Source organism: Haliaeetus albicilla, chromosome 15 (genome assembly GCF_947461875.1).
Source record: "Haliaeetus albicilla chromosome 15, bHalAlb1.1, whole genome shotgun sequence".
In the NCBI taxonomy this organism is placed as follows: Eukaryota; Metazoa; Chordata; class Aves; order Accipitriformes; family Accipitridae; genus Haliaeetus; species Haliaeetus albicilla.
In genome coordinates, this window is record NC_091497.1 from 12,433,580 (window position 1) to 12,458,924 (window position 25,345).

General features: G+C 38.4%; 1 protein-coding gene across 3 annotated transcripts; it reads right to left on the reverse strand.

Moving 5' to 3' along the window:
* Positions 1–526: 526 nt before the first annotated feature.
* On the reverse strand, positions 527–24,961 carry SLITRK5 (SLIT and NTRK like family member 5). Of its 3 annotated transcripts, none has more exons than XM_069802471.1 (3): positions 24,625–24,961; positions 23,158–23,361; positions 527–22,182 (listed from the first exon to the last, which is right to left on the reverse strand). In XM_069802471.1, the coding sequence occupies exon 3, from the start codon at positions 22,172–22,174 to the stop codon at positions 19,274–19,276; it is 2,901 nt and encodes a 966-aa protein (XP_069658572.1). In that variant the 5' UTR covers positions 22,175–22,182; positions 23,158–23,361; positions 24,625–24,961; the 3' UTR covers positions 527–19,273. The 3 variants fall into 3 exon arrangements, with proteins under 3 accessions (XP_069658572.1, XP_069658573.1, XP_069658571.1); XM_069802472.1 differs by lacking the exon at positions 24,625–24,961 and adding an exon at positions 23,461–24,140; XM_069802470.1 differs by lacking the exon at positions 24,625–24,961 and having other exon boundaries at positions 23,158–24,140.
* Between the last annotated feature and the right edge of the window lie 384 nt (positions 24,962–25,345).

The window sequence follows — 25,345 nt, forward strand, 5'->3', positions numbered from 1 at the left end:
GTTTAATACATCTCACACACCAGGGAAGGCATTTTACTGTCTATATGGCAGTGTTGATGATTCCTTAAGATACTATTTTGTTGAGAACAGAACACTTTTAATGTACGGAATGCAGGACAAGAATAGGTCTGTTTCCCAGTTTTTAATATACTCAATTCTTAGACAGTAAAAATAATCCCCAATATACTCACTACTACATGAAAGACAGATTGTGACTTCCACAAGTGTTTCCTTGACTTAAAATTGAAAACTTGAAAAGGAAAATAGTCTCCCATTTATTGACTGAAGCTACTTTGTTACTGAATAAAAAACACCTTAAACTTTCTGTGTGTATTATTTGGAGTGATTCAAAGTTGTTACACTTCTAAAGTCTCCAAGAATGTTGTCCTTATTAATATTCAGCTTCTATGTGTTGTTCTGTGATTTGAACAAAAGCACTAACAATTAAAAAAGGAACCTAACCATTCTTCTCCTGAAAGAAATTTAAGAGCTCTTCATGCCTTTAGTTTAAGGTTAAAGATTCAGGTTTCATTAAGAAAATAATTTTATTTGCAGAATCGATCTACTGAGCACAGTTTATTCTACTTAATATGACCTTATGTACTGAACTAATCCAGTTTTAAAATAAGAAGGAAGTGAACTCATGCATTAAGGTTAGACCATCTCCACAATGACTAGTGAATAACATCATAAAGGCGTCAAATAAAGTCAGTTTGGATTTATGACTCTGAGCAGCTCACACTGATCAGAACAAATAATTTACCTTGAAATTAATATAAAGTGTACATCTAACTTACAATGAAATATTATAACAAATGATAATTTGTAATCACAGAAATACATACGGCTTACGGTATGTAACCATAAATGTTTTAGAATATACTGAGAATTCACGCACCACTTTTTCTTCAGACCAGTGTCATTTCTAGCCATATATTGCCTACAGTACCACTACTTAGAACAGCTTGGGAAAGCCTGACTCAACATAGGTCTGATAATTTTAATGAGATATGGGATTTTCTTTTCAATTTGCAATGGTTGACTTTTAAAGCGACTTTGAGTAAGAATGTTTTAGGACAGCTAGACAAAAAGCAAACTGCTATATACAGCTAAGAGAGAAAGTACATCTTTGCTGGTGCACTTTTAGGACCAAAACAATAAAGCATTCATACGTTTGTCCAATGCAGCAGGCCTGACTAACATAGAAAAAAAGAAAATTCAACAAGTACATATGATACCATGACAATCAACTGTAAAGTATAGAGGTGAGAATAAAATTACTTCTTCATTAGAACTAATTAAGTAGTAAAGTCTATAAAAAAATAGCAGTTTTATAAAGCAAATAAAATGATAACTAAAAAATAAAACATTTCCAATTTAGTGATAATTAAAAGTTTGGAGGGGTAATACAGTTAGAAATAATTTGTAATGTATATACAATTCTTGTTACAGATGGAAAGCTTTATAATTATCAAAAGTGTCACAGCAAGATGTAATATGCAGTGAAGACTTGATGTTCTATTAAAGTCAGAAGATATGTAGAAAAGTATTTTTCAGCATACTGTTAACATTTTCTAATAATCATCAGAATTGTAATACCAGATTTTCCAAATGTTCTGAACTTTTTCTGTTAGTTGGGTCAATTTTCCTACATAACCTGCTGTATGGGTAATATCAAAAGATGGATACAAAAATCTGGGTGTAATTTTGCATATACAGCTTTTGTTTGTTGATGTAAACTTTGACATCTGCATTTGTGCATAATCAGTATATGTAAAATTTGGCACATATGTCATGCAACCAAATATATGAGCATAAAATTTTCAACACTTTTATTTTCTCTGAATTATTATCCATATACCTGATATACTTTCCTTCTATCTTCCTCCAGGCTTCAGGCTAAATTTGGTTCTGCTTGGCAGATACAAACAAATGTGTGAAAGCAGTAGAAACACTGTGTAATAATGACAAGAGAATAAAGCTATTGAAACAGTTATCTAGAAGATTTTTCTAGAGTATAAAAGATGCTTAATTAGCAACTATCAGGATATTGCTTTGCGGGAGATCATATATTATGTCTTTAAATCTGGGTAATCACAGAATTATTTTGACAGTCAGTATTACAATATCTTAATAGAATGCATTTAAATTAAAAAAAAAAAAAGCTCTACATAAAAGACAGTCCTGACTCTAATATAATGAGAAGCTCAAAGACCCCTTAACATTCATTTTTCAGTATGATATAGCTCTGCACCTTCAAATTTGGGATAGAAACAATATTTGAAAAATTTGAATACAACTAAGAATACTTGTATTCCCTCTACATAATGTCTAGATTAATGCAGATACTGTTTTCTAAAAAAAATTGCAGAAATGAAAACATTATGATGAAGAAGTATCTCTGGTGTTTAAATATTGGCAACTGCTTCAATGAGGTAAATCCATGAGAAAATATTAGTCCTGATGGTATTATTATCATAAGGCTGTCAGTTTCAGATTTTTGGGTTTTGTTTGTCATTCTCAATTATATGTAGCTGCACTGAAAAAGAGCCCATCAGAACCTGAACTCCATTATGGTATGAATTTTTATGTCTGCTTTATGTGACCTTTGTGTCAGTTGCTTTTGAACAATGTTGTATGCTAAATAAGTGACAATAGCCCAAATTAGGTTTCCCAGAACTAGAATATAAATCTAATTTAAAGGTATTCTTCATTATTATGAAGTTCTTCACCTCAAGAAGCAGACAAATGCACTCTGGACACAACCTTTGCACATCCTTTCACTTAGTCTGATCTAAAACAGGAGTAACTGCCAGACAGAAATGTCAACGGAGTTCATCAGTACAAGACGTGGAAAAATCAAGGCCATAATTTGTATACTAATTGTCACAGGAAATCATTATACAAATCATTTGTAGATTATACAACCTGGACGTTACAGCTATCAAGGTTTTTTAGCATGAAAATTTTAGGCCACTTTTTTGTTACAATCCTGTAAAAAACCACAGTGTGGAAATCTATATATGTATTTTTTGTATATGTGTGTATATATATACAGAAATTAAAGCATACTCCCAGCTAATCACACATATAGTTTGATTTAAGCAAAGCAAGCCTACTAAAGTTAAGGGAGTTATGTGTACATAACTATGGACTCACATTTGGTCTAATAAAGATAGTCCATGTTATTGCTACTTCAGTTTTCCTCTTTGTCATCTCCATCCCCTACTCCATCTTTGAAAATCAGAGACCACTGTGTCTAAACTTAATAAACATGTAATTAACAATTGTACTAAGTTGAGGATATCTCTAACGTCACTTCCATAAACATAGGCATACAATTATAAATGCATCCCCTACAAACAGTATCCATTTTCAGCCATTTCAGTAGGTTTTCAGCTCATCTGCTTGTCACTTCCCTTTAGTCCTACCCTCAGTGGTTTTTTAAGCATGAGAGTTTTTCTTTGACGCTGTGATGCCTAGTCCTGGGTAGGGACTGAAGGGCAAAAGAGAGGGCAACGAAAGGCAGAACCCTCATGATTCAGTGCATGCCACGATGAAAGCTACCTGACATAGCAGACCTCCTTTGAGAGGGAGGAGGACAGACAGCAGAGGGAAGAAGATAGAAGGAAATGCCATCTCAGGCTTCTAAAGCCTTGAAAGAAAAGAACACCCTGCTGCTGGCTTTAATAGTTCATAACAACAGCTGTCTTCCCCTTGTGAATGTTTCCTATGATGTAGCATTTCCTTGTATGACATTCTTCAGTTCCATCTACCTCTCGTATTGCTTCATGCCTCAATGCACCACAGGAGCATCATATTGCAAAAAACTCTTCTCTTGTGAAGTGCCTAAGCACCACAGGAATAGTGCTTCTCTGACAGAGTGAAAAAAGTCTTCATTATGTATTCCAGCTTTTTTTTTTTTTCTTCCCCAGAAATATACCAGTAACAATGAAAATTATCTGACACCATTTAATAAGCTAACATTGTAACAGAATTCAGTTAAATTGTCAGATACATTACGGTGGCACTTTGCTGCATAATTTAGGTCTAACGTGTTTTAAAGTACATGAGACTTTTATATACATATATGAGCATACATAGATATCATATACACCTATGATGCTGTATAAATGAAAAGTATACATAGAAATATATGTGTCTATAGTTATAAAGTTATGTATATAATATATGATGTTCTCTAATGTTTCTAATGCTTAATGTTTAATACTGCAAATATAAATATCAATCTAAAGATGTTTTTTGGATTATTCTGTTAAGTATCTCACTGCATTTCTGAGGTATTAATATTATTTGATATTTGCTTTCTTTACTGCTCATTGAAGGATAATGTACAAAGCATCAGACAAAAATACATGAACCAATTTTATGAGGTCAAAAGCTCCAGTGAATACTCAGTAGATTTTTTCCAATTGATCAAACAATCAAAAATTGAAGGCTCAGTCCTGCAAATACTTAGACATATGAACAATTTTACTCCCATAAGTAGCTCTTGGTGATATTATTAAATTTCTGAAAGTAAAATTACTCATATTGTTCAGGGCATGCAAGTCTAAATATCAGCAATATATTAACTATTAAAAGTGTTATTTTTGCTATAGAACTGCACTTTAAATTTACATTCTCTTTGACAATAACACATTTAAAACCATTCTGTGAAATAACATTGCTTGACCTCATTTATTTTTTTTAGTATGGCTTTTTCAAGATCTATTAAAACAAATCTTAAAGGATTATTTAATTATTAATTAATTAAAGTATTTTGAAACCTAACCAATATAATGCACTAGTAAAAATCTGTTGCTATATCTGCAATTATGAGATGACTGTGTATGAAAACATGCATTTAATACTCTTAATTACTATGGTATATTAATTAAACTTAAGAGTATAAAGTGATACATTCTGTAAGATAGCTGAATGCAACTGTTTCTAGAAGTTTAGATCAACCACTTGTTTACTGACAGGTTTTGTTGGGGCAAGATTGGTGATACACATCCAGATATTAAGCAATATTCACTTTTGACAAAGATTTTAGTTCAATATAAAACTAGATAAGTTGAATGTATGTTTTTGTTTTTATTTTAGGCAAACTCATGTTTTGTTTGTCAGGAAGATTTTTATTTAACAAATTCTAAAATACATCTGAAAAATAGTACTTTCTCAGGAAAAGGGTGTGGGTTTTTTTTTATATTGAGCATGACCAAAAAAAAAAAAAAGTGCTATTTTCACCTCACTTTCTAACACAAAGTTCATTTTTCCTATAATTGTTACAGATATGCCAATAACAACATGTTTAATGGAAATTAATGAAAAGGAAAAAAAAGTATTGTAGTACCCAGTAAAGTCTTACAAAATATTTATTAGTGAAGAAATACAATACAAAAGATTTTAAAGGTCGGATCCTACAATGCTTTGCTGAGCAAGATGGAAATTGGCAAAGAATGCAGAATTTGACAATAACTAATTTATTTCTAACACAAGATGGATATATGATCTTAATATTGCATTAGTCATTTAGGCCCAGATCCTTAAAGGCATAAGACTTCATTTTTTTTTTTTTTTGAGTAACTGTCATTTAGCCCTTTATTTATTGTATAATTGTGTATGAATTAAATAATCTGAAGTCTAAAGAAGAGATTGAAAACTTCTCTGCTAAGCAAAAGTGCACTGGTTTCTTTGGGTGTTTTGCCTGATTAAGGACTGCAAGAACAGGCCCTAGGGAAGATCTAATAGGAAACCTATTAAGTGACCATGAGATCACATACTAATCCTATCCTAAGGATAAAATCTATTCCTGTTTTTCACTGAAGTGCTAAATTCCTCCTGGCCTGTCATCAGCACAGGCATAGTTACTTCTTCCTTGCTTTTTTGTGTGTGTGTAAAAGAGACAGTGCAATATCAACCTTAATATGTCTTTTATTATATTATAACCTATAAAATGTGGTTTTGACATAATAATGACTTAATTAAAAATATTAAGAATATAATACTTTTATTGAAAACACGTATGAAAGAAAATGAAAAGAATTGGCTGTTAACTTCAGTGGCTGTTTTACATATCTGTCTGTAGCTTTCTGAAACAGTTATGTCAAATTATTTTTACTTATGCCAAAGTCTTATTGGGGAAGATGTGAATTTTCTAGCCAGAAATGTAGGTAAGAAAACATGGCATTTGTTCATCCAGCATAGACTTAGTAATTCATATATTTCCAGGTTCTTATTGTTATAAAAGGCTGTAAAATACTGTGTTTCTAGTAGAGGGAGACATTTAGATCTACTGATGAATCAAGTTCTAACAGAGTGCCTTCCTCTAACACATTCAAAACTACTTGAAAGCCTCATCTATATAACAGATGCATACAATATGCTGAGATTTCTCTGAAAAACTCTTTTATGAACTACCTTCTAAACCTTCTGTTCTGGGATGGTGAAAGAAATTCAATTACACCATAAATATTTTATCCAGGTACAGCATGAAAAAGAGAACATTCTTTAAAAATTGGGATTATATTTGTTTTTCATTTTTTAATAAGGTAAATATAGTATTTCAATGAACTATACAAAGTATCTTTATCTTGTACAAGTCAAAAATGCAAAGCTGCATCTTCTGTGATTTTGCCAAAGGATTTAATAAATATTTATTCAATAGGACTAGAAGGATTCAATAAGACTGGTGTTGAATTTAACTAGCCCTGTAATCTTGAACTTCTTTTTGAATATACAGCATGTGTACACCATCTGATTCAAAGACTTCAGTTGCTACATATTCTACTAGCTAAGTTGTTGTGATGGTTAGTTACTCTTGGAGCTGCTTATTTTTCAGTTCCATCTTAAAGCATCTAACTAGAGTCAAACAAAACAGTCCAACAGCTAAGGAACTTTTTATGGTGTCTTGAAACTTTTCCTCTTTCATTTGTTAAATTGTAATAATTTTTAAAATGTTAAATAATTTAATTATTTCCTCATTCACCAATATGAATGGTTAGAAAAAAAATGCTGAATGAAAAACAATTCAGGCCTTCTCATAGCATTACAAATATCTGCATTAGTTCCCACTTTTTTTTTTATCAGTGCATGCCACTTAATGTTTTTATAGCTGACAAATTTTATATGAAATGGCCATATATTAAAAATAAACAAAAATATCAGAATACATGGCATAAGGCTTGCTTTCCACTGGCATCTCGGGTATACAAACATCAAATCCTGTCCTTGAAATATCATAGCAATCAGCGTAATATGTAAAATGAAAGACTATGGAAATACATGCCAAATACTGATTGTAATATCAAGCTTTCCTCAGGTAGGAAATAAAAAATAATCAGCAAAAGGGTACAATAAATATAGAAGATTTCTTGTATTTCCATGTTATATTTTTCTGAAATTATTTTATATTATTGCACAAAAAATGCAAATCTGAGCTCCAAAATATGTGTACACAACATATGAATAATGAAAGTGATATCAGTCATTAGAACTACTGGAACTAATGTTCCAGTCTTTGGAAGAAAAATACAAAAATGTGTTTGGATGAAGTCTTAAAGAGAAATCTTAACCAAAAGCTGGGCTATTAACACCAATATTTGGACCACGTATCCCTTTAAAATTATATTTTCTTTTTAAAAATTGCAATCTGTGTATGATAATATTCACTTCCTGTCTTAAACCACTGGGGAGTATTGCTGTGTAAGTTGAACAGTTACACATTTCAGTGGCAGAAGTGATGTTTGAATGCAGCTTTTATTAGCTTCTTAAGTGCCCAGTGCTGTTCCCATTGGCAGTGCTCCCATTGACTTCAATCAGGGCAGGAACAAGCCCTAATTTTGTAAGGCACTTTAGGATCCTTTGGGAAGAAAGGTGTTAGAAGAATACAAGCCATAATTGTCAATTAGTTGTCAACAAAGCACTCTCACAAATATCTCCCATGATCACAGAACAACATATCTTAATTTCAAATTTCAGTTTGCTGTAGCAATTTTAATGCTGCTGCTGAATGATTATTTGTCCAGGCTCTGAGACATAATTTCCAACTTTGACATGAAGAATTTTGATTCCTGTGTAATGGGAAAAAAAAAAAAAATTAAGCTGACCAAAAGGATTTTTCTAAGGTTATATAAAATAAGATAGACCAAAATACCTGCCTCTCTCCGACTGTGCTGCCCTGCTAAAACTCCCTTTATTTGCAAGAACCTCATATTAAGGGTTAAAATGTTGCAAATACCTAAAAAGGTTGCTTACAAGTTTAAGACTGTGAAATATTCTAAGTATTCAATACTCTACATTCTGTACATTTTAACTTTTGCATCTCTACATTTGGACAACAGAAATTAAATTATTGTGTGCACTTTTGGTAACAACAATCCTTGCTTTCAGAGTCTCTGCCCTGCAAATGATGACTTTCTTCTCAGTATTAAGAAATAGTTTTGCCTACATTTATCTTTTAGATATTTAAAATGCAGAGATAAATATAAATTGACCATATTCCCAAAACCATGAATTCACTAAAAAGGGCTCCTCTTTCATCATTGCGGTCATTTAGCTAGTTGTAACATGGAGAGGTGCAAGGCCTCTTAGCCACTGTTCACTCACCTCCTAAAAACCCAGCGAGTCCCAAAAATAAACATGACCTGACTTTTCAAAGTTCAATGACACCACCAACAACAATAATTACAACAATTCTTATTGAAGCCTTTGGATGACAGCTATTTAACATCTTTATATTTCACTCAAATCCTGTAACCCCTGTTGAAATAAAAAAAATCTAACATTTTAGAAGACAAGACAAAATGAAGAAATTCAGCACCTATAACTATTTATCTTCTATATATGGCTTTACAGTTCAAATCTCTGAATAAATGAAAATATTCATTAACCCTCCCAGTACCTTTCTGCCATTAGGCTTAAACATTATTATGAGTAACCTTTTCAAGCCAGTAACATTCAATTAAAAACAAAATACAGGAAAACAAAAAGTAAGCATTTCAGAAATTGAACTAGTATTAGATTTCAAGGTCCTCACGCCTTTCTAAGCGTATCAAAATGTTCTCTGATACACACACCTAATTGCATATTGTCTACATGAGTCAAACCGGAAAGTTCCCTTTTTAGAGGAAGAAAAGATTTTGGTAACAGTAATCATTATCCTAATATGCTCAGAAACACTTCTCCATCGAGGAAACCAGAACTCAGACTAAGGACTGATTTAAGCCTGCATGTGTCAGACATGTATTTGAATTCCTTTTCTCCAAACATAAAAGTATGTTACACAAAAAATTCTGACTGAACCTGACAAGACTACTCACATCAATCAAATTATTCACATGTGGAAGTAGTCAGAGAATAAAAATCTACCTTTGAACTTTTGTCTTCATTGCTGTGTTAAATTATCTTTCCATTAGGGTTGTGAAGTAATATCGAGCTTTAATGTTTTAAATGAAGATTTGTGAGGCCTCACAGCAACACAGAGAGCAGGAGGTAAGGGTAACTAAGTATACGACAAACACAAAAGAAAAATAGTTTGACTATGTGACTTGAAATTACATAGTATTGATCAGGCCAAAGTTAGGAATTTTTGATATTTCACCATAGATGATTACATAGAGCAGTAAATAATTCTCAAACATTCAAATAGCAAATGAGGTAAAATTAATACATATTTTAAGATGTTGTAAAATAAATCTGTTTCATTTTGACAATAGTTCCTAAGATAAATACTATGAAGACAAAATGATCAGAGGATGCTTTTTTCCTCCATAATTAAACCTCTGATCCTAACCAAATCTAACAAAAACTTCTTAGTAATCCAAGAATTTGTAAGAAATATTTAATTACAGGTAACATTCAGTATATAAAATATACTGAAAATTATAGAACACACTCGTATAAAATTACGTATGGATGAAAAAATATTAATCATTATAAATACATTCAATGCTATTTCTAAAAATTGGTGAATTTAGAATCATTATTTTAACTACTTTTCATATTTATAGAAACAACTTTTCTCAAAAGAGTAGCAACTTCTTATTCTTTAGGAAAAAATTGTTAAGGAAGAGTTGTTGTACAAGTTAGTACAATATGTATTAGTAGACTTCTACCATTTAAAACTTAGTAAGCAATATATTGCACAATAAACCTAATAGTTTATACTGTTCAACGTGATACTATGGTACATTGCTACTTACTTGTTGGTAGCTATTACCTGCCATGCCAAAAAGGTAAAAAGAAACATTTCAGACCCAATCAGAAATTGTCGATATGGAGTTCATTTTACCATTTAAATTACTCTGCTGAAAAGCTTCATTATATAAGCATTGCCTACTTATAAGACAATTCCTCTTTTTGAGACAAGATGCGTTTAAAAAAATCACCTACAACAAAAAAAAAGCTTCATTCTGCACTGTCTGGTGCCCCAGACATACATACATATAAATATATGTTTATGCATGTATGTATTCATGTTACAGATTTACACTAATGATGCTATAGATTTTTTTTTTAAGAATTTCCCACCTAAAACATAATTTTCTTTGACATTGATGACAATTTTGCTTGAGGTCTTACTCCAGCTATCAGAGATACAAAAGCAAACACTTATGCCTCTTCACTGCCTCACAGTGTAAGAATGGAGAGAGAATGTAGACCATTTGATTCTGCTTAGAAAATCAATAGCTATCTAAAAGAGTACAATATTTTTCTTTAACAGAAAATATACACTCTTAAGAACAATAGCTTAGATCCCTCTGCCCACAGTTGTGCTCCATACTTAAAATAAAATAAAAAGCAGGCTTCAAAACAAAGGCAAGCAGTTTGATTCAGTAATGCGTAGGAAAAAAGAATAAGACAAGCAAACAGAAAATTAAAATAGAAAAATGTGTAACTGTTAACTCCATTTTAAAGAGTTAGAATGTTTTTAAACATTAATGTTATAAACTTTATGAACCCATCAATATATAATATTTTAAAAACATTTCCACAACCAGTATTGACTACATTGCATGCTATCTTTGGATGGAAATAAACTGAAAATATCCACCCTTAAAAGACCAAGCATAATTAAATTACTGAAGAAAGAAAACAATCTTTAGAAACACCAAACTTATAACTGATAGGGATGTTATAACTGACTGAGATTTGAAACAACTTTCCAGCAAGTATTTTCCCTGTGCACGGTAAACCAATAAACAGTCTCTAACAGGAAGAGACAAAAACATAAGACAAACTGTAAAGACATTCCATACTTTCAAAAAATAAAATCAATGGGAGAATTTTCATTCACTTCAAAAACATCAAATATACTGATTAGCCAGTTTTTCCTTTGATGCACTTTTCATCATCACTAAAGGAAGATATATATGCTTGAGAAGAAATGATTCAGCAGAATATTAATTCTTTGAAAATATATGGTTCAAGTTCTTTGATCTTAATGTAGGCATTTCTTATAAATTTGAAAAAAAGAAAAATGTACATATTCTTGAATTTTGAGCTTAATGTGAAACATACTGTAACCTATATATTTGGGTTTGCTATAAATTATCAGATAAAGCCTAACTGAATGTGCAGTACTGTATGTAACTACACATAAACTCATGTAACCACATCTTTATATCACTTATAAATAGTTCTATGAATGACTTTAAAAAAACCAACTGTATGAAAACTATTTAAAATTTGATGACTAGTAAATTTTAGATAAATATGACATATTTGATTCAACTTAATAAACTGACAACCTGAAAATGCATTTAAAATGTTTCATTTTATAAATTTTAAAATAGAATTTACAAAGATAAAACTATCATAGCTGAAGAGTATCAATACTGTGAACAACCCTGCTCTAATTTTAGCAGAAAGCAACTGCCATTGGGACTATCAGCTTTATTATAGTTGTGACTAAAAAACTGAATAGTTGACCTAAGTTCAGCATTTCAAAAGAGAACAATCTTTGTCATGTAATAATTACTGTATAATTAAATACATTTATGAATTTATTATTTTAAACCTAAATTCAGATATAGTGAGAGCTTTGTAAGAACTGGTTTCATTTCCATAAACACATTTGGTATGTTTTATTTATCCATTTGACTGGACAAACTAATTGCTATTGTAATGAAGTTACAGCAAAGTTAAATTCAGGCCACTCCTGTTAGGTGATACTACTTCAAAAGTAATAGGTAGAGTTTTAAGTTGCAGGAATATTAATGTCCCTCAATCTATATTCAGCCTGTTGCAAACTGGATTTGGGCCTGAACGTCTGTTCCTAGCAACCCCAAAACAACTTTTATATTAGTATATTAGATGGGTTGAAGTCTTGTAGGACTAGAGTGACTTTTTGGTGACTCTGTGGATATAGCATTTATATGCTCCATATGCTATATGAAGCACTTTTGCTTCATTCCCGGCCTAAAAGCTTTCAAAACACAAATGGAAATATTCTTACATCACAATAAAGACAATGTTAATTAAAGAAATATAGATAAATATAAGTGTATGCATACATATATACACCTATATGCATACTTTTACATATATATGTATACATACACTTCCATATATATACACACACACATATATTTCTTTTTTAAAATACAGATGGTAAAAAAATAGATGGTTAAAATAATAAAGTACTTGGTAATTAAATTTGTTTTCAGAAATTAGAAAACCGTACTAGATTGTCACCTTTCAAGTTTCATTTTAAGAATCTAAGTTAGTACTTCTATTTAAAAGTATTTTTTAATAAAGTTGATATGATGTCTCTGACAACAACAATCACACACTTTGTCCCCTTTCCCAAATAGGAATATAAACTTTTTGCCACAGTATTGGTACAAAATTACCAGAAGGTGTTGATAAACTAATGTTCAAAAAATCAGATATACTGCTGAAATCATGAGAAGCAAATGTTTTATTACATGAAATATTGAACTAGACAATTATTATTTCAACTTTTTATCTTACCCCACTCTAGACATGTTTTTGGAAGGTTGCCCAGAACCATGTCATGATATACAATAGCAATCATGTCTCCAAAAAGAAAAAAAAATAATTTATGTTTGACATGGTCTATAGTTTTCTGCAAAATTTAAAAATACTGTAATTGCAAGGCTGCAAAATTGCAGTAGAATTGGTTGCATCTTCCATGGTAAAAACACCACAAAGGGAACAATTTTTATCAATAGTTATTTCATCTAATTCAAGGTTTCAGGACCATGCCCACAGATTTAAATAAAGGTATGTTATCAGTTCATATGGTCAATCATTCTCAAGAACCATAACTGTATATGTGGATGTAAACTGAACTTTCCATACAATCAGGACAATATGGTTCCAAGATAAATTTTAGAGTGCTATACTACATTAATGTTCAGTTAATTTGTCCGCAGATTGGAAATAGAAGTAATTTATTTTGGAGGTACATAGCAGAACTACAAATGTTTATCATTACTGTATTCAAATTTTTCACTTTACAAAAGAGAAATGCTAAGAGAATGGCTTATTTCAATGCCAAAAAGCCAAACTCATAAGAGCAAGGTAAATGTTTTGTAACTTCCTTAAGTCAATGGAATCCAGTTTTGTACTTACACAACTAGAAGCAAAATGTGGCCCATTAGCTGTAACTTAAATAGTTAATTTGGTAGCCATTTAATTACAAAGTTCATTACACTTTATTTCTTTGTATATTCAATTAACTAAATGCCTCTGGTTACTAGGACCTAAATGTGCCTCTTTGTGTTTCCTAATCCTGTTCTGTTCAGTGTTTTAAGAATAAACAATTATTCTAAAGCATAACTGTGCTTAGTATTTCTGGGGCATTATCATACTGCGAGGTACTCTGAAATGTAGCTGAATAATGAACAGAAAAAAGCAATATAAATTGTAAAGACTCGTGATATCTATATTAGGATAGTATTTATACACAGATGGATCAACACAAATCTGTAAGACAGTATTGCTGGACTGCAAGATCTATGTGCTCCCATTTCATCAGAGCACATCCCAAAGAAAGGTTAGGAAGTGATGTAAGTGACCGAGCAGTACTGCTGCCCCACTCAGAGTGCTGCTATCCTGCCCGCTCCTTTCACAGAACCGCCGCACTCATCTACTCCATCTTCTTATCACTCCTTAGCTTGAGGTTCTACATTTTCCAGAGTAAATGGATGCTGCAGAAAGGAGGTACAAGTTCCCTACTTGTACTATCAAACAATCAATAGAAATGTGAAGACCATTTGAAGGGTGACAGCTATGGAATTGTCTGCCATTCACTCTCTATTCTCTCCCCATTTTTCTTGTTTAATGCCAGTAGTGCCAATAGCGTTCAGTTCTGCATAAGGCAACCAAAGATTTTGGCCCCCTTCTCTAAAGGCTGGAGACACTGCGTTTCAGTATGCCGGTCTTTAACCTAATGAAGGGCTATTCATGTTCCCTGGAGACACTGAGCAATATAAAGAACCTGCCCTCTAAAAATGAAGGAGCTCTTGTTTACCCTGTCCTTCAGGACGTAGTGCCTTAATGGACTCTGCCCCCTGAGAGGGAACCATATGCATTAAGCAGACTCTTAAGTTTCTGTAAGAAACACACAACACGCTGGTCAGACATTTTAGCTCCAGCTAAACAAAAGTCTAAACAACCTACAGAACCAGGATGTTACCTTCACATTTTACCAACAACCATGATTAGCTATTCCTGCCTTTCCAGAGGTATTTGCTAAATTGTGTTTTCCATGGGTCAAAGGCTCATTTTTTAATGATATTTTACCATAAATTTTGTAATATTACTTTAAGAGTTAAATTATTATATGATATCAGAAAAGGTACCACCACATCTAGTATGTTTTCCTAATAGGAATACTCCTAACAATTAGCTATAAGCTTGATAAAACGTGGAAACTTAGGAAAACATTCAGAAATTAAATACTGCAGTATACGGAATCAACTGAACGTGTTTTTACAACCTTAAGTGACCATTAAAATAATGGCAGGTAAATCTAAAAAAAAAGTGTGAGAATTTGAGCTCTAGAAGTATAAAAGTGGAAGCTGCATTTATGTCAGACTTTCAACTGGTGATGGGACTGACATAGCATCTGGTGTTTCAAGTAGTGTGTAAGAATGTCTAGAAATTACAGGGTATATCTTCTGGGATTAACCAGTTGAAATTCAGCTCATTTTATCAAAGATGGGAGTAAACTATGTAATATAGAAAAGATGAGAGGCGAGGAGAGGAGAGAAGAGAAGAGAAGAGAAGAGAAGAGAAGAGAGGAAAAGAAAGAAAAAGAAAAAAGAAAAGAAAAGAAAAGAAAAGAAAAGAAAAGAAAAGAAAAGAGAAAAGAAAAAAGAAAAGAAAAGAAAAGAAAAGAAAAGAAAAGAAAAGAAAAGAAAAGAAAAGAAAAGAAAAGAAAAGAAAAGAAAAGAAAAGAAAAGAAAAGAAAAGAAAAGGAAAGGAAAGAAAAGGAAAGGAAAGGAAAGGAAAGGAAAGAAAAGAAAAGAAAAGAAAAGAAAAGAAAAGAAAAGAAAAGAAAAGAAAAGAAAAAAGGAGAGCAAGAGAGAGAAAAAGATATCTCGCCCCTAAACTCAGCATTAGTATTTAGGACATTAAATTGGCACGATATGAAAAAAACAAAAGAAAGTACAGTGAATATTTCTTTTACTTCATAAGAATAAATGTTCTATATTATCACAATCCATGTTTTGATTCTAGTAGTTACACTGAGAATTAGGATCCTCTTCCACCTTTTTTCCTCTTTTCTCACAGAATTTCATGCACTTTTGAAATAAAATAATAAAAAGCTAAAATAATATTCAGAATTCTCAAAATAGGGATTATTTTTTTGTCTTACACTTTTACCCCTTTGGTCAGCACTAACTCAGCAGATCATCATGCAGAAGGTTTCACTGATCTTGCTAACAAAACAAAGGTCATATTCTTATACAAGTGCTTTTTCTTTAAACAAATTATCCTGTTTTCAAATCAGAGGCATATGTCCCTTTTCCAAGTCATATTTCCATCTACTTTGGGCTTACTATAATTTTCCACAGATGATTTATCATTGTAGCCACTGAGTAGGAAATCCTACTTCCATTAAAGTCGTCATTCACAAATAGCCCTTTCAGGTGTGTTTCAGGATAATTATGGACTAAATAATATTATTTTGCACTCTGTATCCTTTTTTAAGGATTTATGTTCAAGAATGCACTTTCTGAAGGTAATTGATACCATTTAATTTTTTTTCTCCAATAATGGAATTGATAATATATTTTTCTACTGTAGATGAGACGTTGAAGAGATTTAAATTAATTGTTCTGATTTTAGTGTAGACTGTTAGAAAAATTCTTCATTACCAGTTATTAAGTGTGTGTAGAAAACATGGAAGCAGCAATACTACTGGCCTCAGAAATGGCAGCATCAGAATGTAAGCATAAACAGACTGCTGAGGCATTTCTATCAGCTCTTTCTTACAAATCCAAGCAATTCCTGCTCATTTACTCATTTGTGGATGCTGCCTCTTTGTGGCAGAATGCCATGTAAAATGTACCTTTCACATTAAGGACCTAATCCTACATTTGTATTGACACCTATGCAAACTCCTGTTTATCAGTTTAGAATCACACAGAAAAAAACATATCTACACAGGAACAGACACATAGTTTGCAGGACCTTCTCATTCAATCTTTAGTGAGCTAGCCCTTCTCTTAGTGAACGACAAAGCCAGTGAGGCTGAAAATTTTCTTACCCTATACCCACTTAACAACAGCGTGCCTCTGCTGAGTTTAAATGGAAGGAGAACCAGGCCACTGGTTTCAGCAATAGTTATCAAGGCAGTAATTCAAAATTAGGGCTCCAAAACTGCACCTCAGGCAGCAACACACATATCACTCGCTAGTGTCAATGGGAAGTCTGCAGGAGATCAACAGCAGTGCACAGAATAGCCACATGTTGTCTCTTGTGACAAAAGAACACTCCTCATATCTGCATTTCAAACTGAAATAACATTCCACTTACTAAACTGTCCAAGCTAAATACAGTCATACTTTTTGGTTTTTTTGATTTTGCTTTCGCTCAGTGTGGGTGGCAGAGAGGGAAGAACACATGCCAACAAAACATTCATCTTGAATTCCAACAGACCAGTTATATAGCTTTGTTTTTGTAGAAAGTGACAGATTGTAGTTGGATAGGAAAAGCAGAACAGAACAGAGCCCTTCTGCAATAAAAGATGTACTGGTGGCAACTCTGCAAACAATACTAAACATGATAACCTACTGAAGAAAGACAAAACCACACATGAAATCACTTACCCTGTTCCATATATTCAAGAACACTTCAGTAAGGAAACAAAATGTAAATATGAAACTATCCTAGTCAATATGTTGGTGAAACGCATGTCCCTGTGTTGCCCTCTGACCCATGTTATGTATGCTGGGAAGTACCGTATGTTGTGTTTTGAAAATAGAGAACACGTTATGTTTTGCCTAAAAATGTTAGATCTTTCTGATGAGCCATAATTGCTAGTAAAGAGAATCCAACGTACAAACAGATGATTTTGGCAAGAAATTTGAAACTCCAGATACTCATTACTTCATGATCTTACATTTGAAATATTTATCAAGTGTTTATTCAGAAACTATTAAAAAATCACATGTGCTGGGATACATATGAGACCTCAGTTGTCCCATCTTACAGTGATGCTGTGTTTATGAATATCCTTGCCATTGCCTGCTGCCCAAAGGGGTAAAGACATTGTATATAGATGTGTACAGTCCATCATTTGGTCTTTCAGGATGCCAGTAAACATGTGGATCTGTACAAGTGCAATTGTACTTGACTAAACAAGCAGAAACTGGCTACAACAGTTGTAAAATCATTATATTTTGGTTAACTAATAAAAAAGAAACAAACAAAAAAAAGAAAACTGACAAATCAAAAATGAAACACTTCTTTTTTCCTGCTAAAATGAATGCCTTCTACATGTCCCTCACTAGTTTGCCCAACCAGGTGCCTGAGCAGGAGGTTGCTAAAAGGTACATTTTCAAATAGAGAAACATGATTTTTTTCTATTGTGATTCGATTTCATGTCTTAGATTGTCTGTTAAGATTTGGTCATAATTGGCATTATCTGTAATGATTTAAAAGGTCCTTCTGATACTACATCAGCTTTGGAAAAAAAGCTCTCAATGTAGTGCAACACTTTAAAGCAATCTGCAGACTTTGGACCCCATCCTGAAAACAGAAGAAACACTTAAACATCCCAGTAGTTTTACCTGTAAGAATAGTTCTGCATCCTCTATCCTAATCTTTTGGGCATTTGACTAACTTTGCTCAATGAGTGAGTCTACGGGACTACGCACATTGGTAAAGTTGAGGTGCTTAAGTGCCTGCAGGATCAAGGCCTAAGCTGGGACTTCTTTCACAAGTAGGGATACTCAAGTGAGTAAGAATTTGCAGGATTAGGCCCTAAAATAGTGAAGGAATGAGAAATGCTAATGTGCATATAAAAATAGGTGCTACAATAAAATATTTTTTTATATTTCATCAATAAGTTATTTTCACTAACCAGTTATGGATCATATATCTCTGCACTCTTTAATGATTTGTCCACATCTACAGTGATCCTTTTAAAGATCATAATATATTTTTTAATTCAAAAGTCCAGAAAGCATACAAACACATCCTTAAAAAAAGGAAACCTTGTATTAAAGTCGGGGTGTGCTAATCTCTCCATAAAAGCCATTTAGACTCACCCATGGCTAAAAGGGAAACATGTGCGCTGTACTCGTCAACCAGAAAGAAAGCAAAATTAAACAATGCCTGTACACACGCAAAAAAAAAAAAAAAGTGACCGTGACTTTTGTACTTGTAACCTGAATATGGCCTGACAAGACCCTCCTGCCACCTCCCCCAAGCACACGTGGACACACGCACAATGCCAGTGCTGTGCACGATTTATACAATAGGTGGTTTCCTACTTCCAAACACAGTAAAAGGAGGAAAAAAAAAAAAAAGAAAGAAAAAACAAGAAGATACCCCCCCCCGAAAATAAAATAAAATAAACAGCACACCCTTTCAGAATCATTCCCCGAAGCTGAAAAATCCCGTGCCAAGGCACTTCACCCTACAATAAAATGAATTAAGGGGGGAAAAGGCGGGGGGCGAGGTGGGGGGGAGGTCAGCATTTACGTTTCTTTGTTTTGCGTGTGGTTGTTAAATACAAATACTCTAGAGAAGGAGCTGCTGTGGCTGGCGGGGGGGGGGCTCTTTCTCAGAACTGGCTGAACGTGGTCTGTTTTTCCAGCACTTCGAGGTAGTCCGGCTCTGCGTTTAGTTTTGCTTTTAGCTCCAGGTACTCGTTCCTGCTGGGCTCTACATAGACAGTACTGGGGGGGCTGTAGAGCACCGTCTCCCGGAGCCTGCCGTCCCCCGGCCCCGGGTGCAAGTACTGGTGGGCACGCCGAAGGTCGTAGCTGGGGGAGTAGGTGTAGGCGGCGGGGAGCTTGGGGTAGTCGGGGAGGGTGGAGCCGGGCGCGCCCAGCGCGGAGGAGGAGGAGGAGGAGTGTTTGTCGGGCTCCAAAATGCCCCTGTAAAAGCGGTCGGCGTCTTGCCCCGGGGAGAGCAGCTCCTCCCGCGGCTCGATGGTGCTGACGCTGTACGCGGGGCTGCGCGCCGGCGCCTCCTCCCCGCCGGGCGCCGGCGGCGGCGGGGGGGGCGGCGGGGGCGGCGGCGCGCCCCCCCCGGGGGGCAGGGGGTGGCTGCCGTAGGTGACCTTGAGCTCGTGGAGGTCTTTGTAATCCTCGCCCGCGTTGCCCTCCCGCGAGCGGTAGATGGGGTTCTTGCACATGTGGCCCAGGGGGTGCGGGATGTACTCGTAGACGTGGCCGGCGGGGGTCTTCACTTTGGGCAGCGCCGCGCCGCCCCCGCCGCCGCCCCCGCCGCCGCCGCGGTGGGGCGGGTGCTGCTGGAGGTGGGGGTGGTGGTGGTGGTGGTGCGGGGGGGGGCCGCCGCTGTAGACGCTGTACTGCATGTTGAAGGAGCTCACGTCGGAGTTGTTGGCGCTGGCGTGGTCCCCCGGGCCCTTCTTGCGCCGCTTCATCACGAGGACGAAGAGCCCCGCCGCCACGAAGACGGACATGATGAAGACGAGCAGCAGGCTGAGGATCAGCACGGAGAGCGGCACCGAGGAGCCGCCGGCGCCGCCGCCCGCGGGCGCCGAGCCGCCCGCCGCCGCCGTGCCGTTGAGGCGCACGGTGGAGGAGGAGGGGGTGGTCCTGGCCGGCAGCTGGCCCGGGGACGGCGTGGGCGTGGAGACCACGATGTCCGAGTAGTCGGGGCACAGCAGCTCCGCCCGGACGGCCCGCATGTCGCTCTGGGCGAACTTCTTGGGGGACTCGCAGATGACCTGGTCCACCAGGACGCCGGTGTTGAGCTGCTCCAGCCACAGCTTCATGCCCACCACGTCGCAGGTGCAGTCCCAGGGGTTCTCGTGCAGGTCGATCTGCAGCAGGGATTTCAGCTGGTCCAGCACCCCGCTCACTGGCAGGTAGGAGAAGTGGTTGCTCCGCAGGCTCAGCCTGTAGAGAGAGAGACCCGCAAAAATGTTCCCCGGCAAAGACCTCAGCAGGTTGTTGTTCAGAAACAAGAGCTGAAGGTTGGGGACAGATTCAAAGGTGCCCGCCTCTATCTCCCGGATGACGTTGTACTGCAGGAAGAGGTACTGCAGGCTTTGCAGCCCATAGAACAGCTCTGGGCTCAGCCGCTCGATCCGGTTCCCATTCAGGTACAGCCTTCGCAAATTAGTTAAATCCCCAAAAGCCCGGTCCTGGATGACCGAGATCCGATTATTGCCCAGATGCAGCAAATCCAGCCCAGTAGCGTCCACAAAATCTGCCCTGCGTACCAGCGCAATGTAGTTTTCCGTCAGATACATCTTCTTAGGATTATAGGGTTTGGGCTGCAGTTCAGAAATGCTCTCAATCTTCCTCTCCTGACAATTGACGTTGAGGCCCAGGTCAGAAATCTGCAAGTTGCAAGTGCAGGCAGTGGGACACTCCAAAGGCACCGGGGATTTGGTCTGGTAGGCAATGCTGGGGCCATAGTTGCTGTATCCCAGGTCTTTTGAGGGCAGGCGGGAGGTGGGGCGCACCCTCGTCTTGTTGGGTTGGCGGGTCCCTTTGGGGGGCTTCAAGGGGGATTTGTAAACAGCCGAAGAAGAAGTGGCCACGGAGTTGACCGAGGCCGGGGTAGTGTGGAAATACCCTGTGGTGCTCAGTGGTGTCTGCGGTCTCATTTCATAATCCGAGATGAGCCTCCTGGGGCAAAGCTCCTGCTTGGAGACTTCATCCAAGTCTCGACCGTGTAAGCGGAAAGGGGTCTCACAAACCACATCTCCCACCAGAGCGGAGTAGGAGATACTGTCCAGCCAATCCTTTAGAGCAATCAATTCACAAGAGCAATTCCAGGGGTTTTCCTCCAGCTGCAGCTCCACCACTTTATCCATGTGCTGCAAAAGGCCCACGTAGGGCAACAGCTTCAGCCGGTTACCCCTCAGGTCCAGGTGAGTTAAGGGCACAAAACGGAAAAGGTTGTTGGGCAAACTGGAGAGGAGGTTGTCATTGAGAATCAGCACCTGCAGCAAATGCAGTTTGCTGAAGGCATTGGGTTCAATGACGCTAATATAATTATAATCGACCTGTAGGTATTCCAAACTCTCTAGCCCAAGGAAAGTGTCATCCCGTAAAAGTTCCAGCTTGTTATTGTTCAGGTGCAGCCTCCTTAAACCTCTCAGACCGTGAAAGGCCCCGGTTTCTATGTCTTGTATGTCATTGCTCCCCAGATGCAAAATCGAAGCCCCCGTGTAATTGACAAACTGGTTCGGGTACAGCCTGTTCAGAAGGTTCCCAGACAACAAGAGGTGGTAGACAGGGAACCTTGGTGGACTGATCTCAAAAAGGCTGATGATCCCTCTGTTTTCACAGCTCACTGTTAAGATGCTGTCCTTCTCCTCACAAGGACACGCATTATCACAGATTTCCCCATAATACTCGATGCTTTCTGCCCACGAAAGGACTAGCGATGTTAAAGCAAACGCGATCGTCTGCAGCATCCAGATATGCATTTTTTTGTTGAGGTCCTGTTCCAAAGTTACTGTAGAGCAGCAAGCGTACATTTTATTTCCTGTAAGGATAAGGAGAAAAAGAAAAAAAAGAAAGCAGCATAATAGCATAGCCCCATAAAATTTAAAATGGAGACAAAGTTTATATATATCTTCAGTGGGGTAAAGAATGGATTGCTAATCAAACAAAAAGAACTCCTGTCACTTCTAATTCCCACACTTTTGAAAACTGGATGACATGCATTGATTAAAAGGTTGATGGGCAACTCCTAGCAAGTCAAATGCCTGCGGTGCTTAAAAAGGTGAGGTCACAGCAGGAATTGTTCTGGTTCTGTTCGTGTGGGGTGCATTTCAATGCTTCCTTGGATTTCTTTTTCACGACCAGCCCCATAAATATACATAAAATGGCTGTCAGTTCAGTTTCACGGTTCTAATTTAAGAGAAAAGAAGCACCATTTTACGAGGTTTCCCACCTCCCCTATTACCCAGCTCCCCCTTCCCTTCAGAACCTTCCCAGTGAACAGCGCACCAAGGTTTTCCCCTCCTTCTACCTTGATTTTTAACCGGTGGTGGAAATGCCATGGTAGGAATCCAAAGAAAAATGCTCAGTGCTGAAAACGGCAGCTTAATTCAACAGAGAGAATACTGACACATTCTCCACGTCACACATTTCTTAAAACTCTCTTACGGTTTTTTTTCTATCTATACATTTACAAAGCACCCACCCACCCACACAGACACGCACACACACACACATACACGCATGCACCCCCAGATGACTTTTGTGGGGGAATTCTTCAGTAATGAGATTAGATACGTTAACCTCCTACTTCAGTGCACTTAACAGCTCTCTTCAGTGAGAGAAATTTTGTATCTTTACACAAGTAAATAATTTTAATTGATTTTATGATCCCCCCCCCATGAGTTATATACAATGTAACAGAGATGACTATCGAGCAGAGGTCTTCATTTCTTACACACACACACACTCTCTCTCTCTCTCTCTTATTCTTAAAGGAAATGTTTTAACCACTCACCCAAAATTTGTGAAAAATGTAAAACATGCGGATCATCTTCGGAGTTTCAGCCATATCTGACATACCGCTTATTCCCAACGTTCTGCAAAACTAGCCTGGTAGAAGTGGAGAGATCTAAATAGGTCTCATGGAAATATCTCATCGCCAACACTCCAAGCATCAGTTACTGATTATAAGCAGCGATGGCCGTCAGCACTCTTCATCCTTTAGGGGAGAAGACACCCGGGCTGATTAAAAGCCAAGGGGGGTGGAAGGGAAACCCTACCATTGACCTACGTCAGTAATTTAATACCCAAATTTCACCTGGCTGGAAACAAATTCCATTTCCATTCCTTCTTGCAGTTTTTCTGACTCCTTGTGGCTTTCTTCTACTTCTACTAGTCTAAAAGCAGTATGAATAGGGAAAATAAATGCATTGTGTGTGCCAGTAGGGGAAGACTAATAAATCATCCAGGCTTAAATGCTGGGATCTTGGAGCAGGCTTGCATTTTCTGTCGTCCACCTCAGAGCTCCAATTCTCATGACACAACTCTGGTTTGGAGGAACACATCCTGAAAAACGGGAGGTCTCAGTACTGCAAGACATCTCCTGTGGCATTAGGTTCAGGGCTGCAAATCTAGCACTTGCAGCAAAGGCAGTCATGCAGCAAGAAATCGGAAGTCTCGGTGAATCTCTCTCTAATTCTGACCAGACGTCAACTGGATCGGAATTACTCAAAGCAAAAGGCTTCACTGCATAAAGGCAGCAGAAATCTTACTCAAAGGCATGTATCTAGCATATTCTTTCTCAGCTCGATCAGATCCATTCATCCATTAACCAACAGTTCTTCGGAGGAAAAAAAAAAAAGCCATTGAAAACCTGCCCGGTCAGAGTTAAACTCCCAGGCATTTCACAACTTTAATTCAATTATGGTTAGCAAAGGAGGCAAATACAATATTCCCTCCCTCCTCCTTTCTCCCTTTCCCTGGGAAAAAAAAGGGGGGGGGGATGGGAGCTAAAGAAAATAAAGTTGTAGCTGGCTATATGCAAGGTTGCAATCCCGCCCTGGAAACCCCTCTGTGATGACTGCGTGCTGCTGTTCGCCAGCTCCCTACAGAGGTTCGGATTGGGGGGGGGGGGGAGGAGGGGGGCGACGGGGGGGAGGGGAAAAGAGGAAGGGGGTTGCATCGGGATTTTTCTTGCGTGTGTGGTTTTTTCCCCGAAGAGTTCAACCCTTAGATTACCGCACTGCATATCCGGCTCGAAGCAGCTTTCAGTACCGCCGACAGCAGCAGCAAGCAGGCAGCCCCAGCCGGACACTGCCGCCCGACTGAGCAGCACCCAGAGTTCGGAGACATGGCTTTGGGGGGGTGCGGGGGGGTGGAAAGCAACAGCGAGGAAAGACCTGGCGGGGAAGGGGCGGGCGGGGAGGAAGGGAGGAAGAAAAGAGAGGAAGAGAGCGCGAGAAAAGTCAGCCCCGGTACTTACTTCGCCCGAAATCTCCAGGGCCCAAGCATGGTGGCAACCCGTGAAGACGCCTGCCCGCTGCGCGGGCGCTGCGCGGAGCCGCCGGGGCGGCGGCGGCGGAGGCGGCGGCGGCGGCGGAGGCGAGTATCGCAGCAGCCGGGGAGGCTGGGTGCGGAACGCACACAAACACCCCCCGCACGCAGGCGGCGCCGAGACACCGGCGCTCGCACAGGGGCGCACACACACACACACACACACACACACTCGCACACTCGCACACGCGCGCGCAACCCGCGCGCGCACACTCTCTCACACTCGCTCGCTCACACGCGCGGGGGAGGGCGCGCGCGCCCGGGCAGCCGCGGGGCGGGGGGTGGCGCGCGCGCGCCCCCGCGCGCGCACTCCGGCGGGCGCGCGCTCGCCCGGGCCCGCACGGCGGGGGCGGGGGCGGCCGGCGGAGCGCCGCGTTCTCCCCGCCGCTGCTGAGCGCAGCGGGGGGGGGGGGGGGGGGGGAGCGAGGGAGGGGCGGCGGCGGCCGCGTGGGGCGGGGAGGAGACAGGCGGCGGGGGAGGCGAGGGAGGGGGCGGCGGGGCGGGTGTCCCCGGCTGGGGGCGCGGCGGGCGGGCGGGCGGCCCCGCTCGGCGCCGCGCACCCCGCGCGCACGGTCGCGAGAGCGCACACGCACACGCGCGGGCACACACATGCCGACGCGAGCGCCGCGCCCCCACGCCACGCGCCCCCG

What these genes read in the sequence shown, in the direction of transcription:
- SLITRK5 (XM_069802471.1), bottom strand. Translation starts at nt 22,174, where the DNA reads ATGTACGCTTGCTGCTCTACAGTAACTTTGGAACAGGACCTCAACAAA.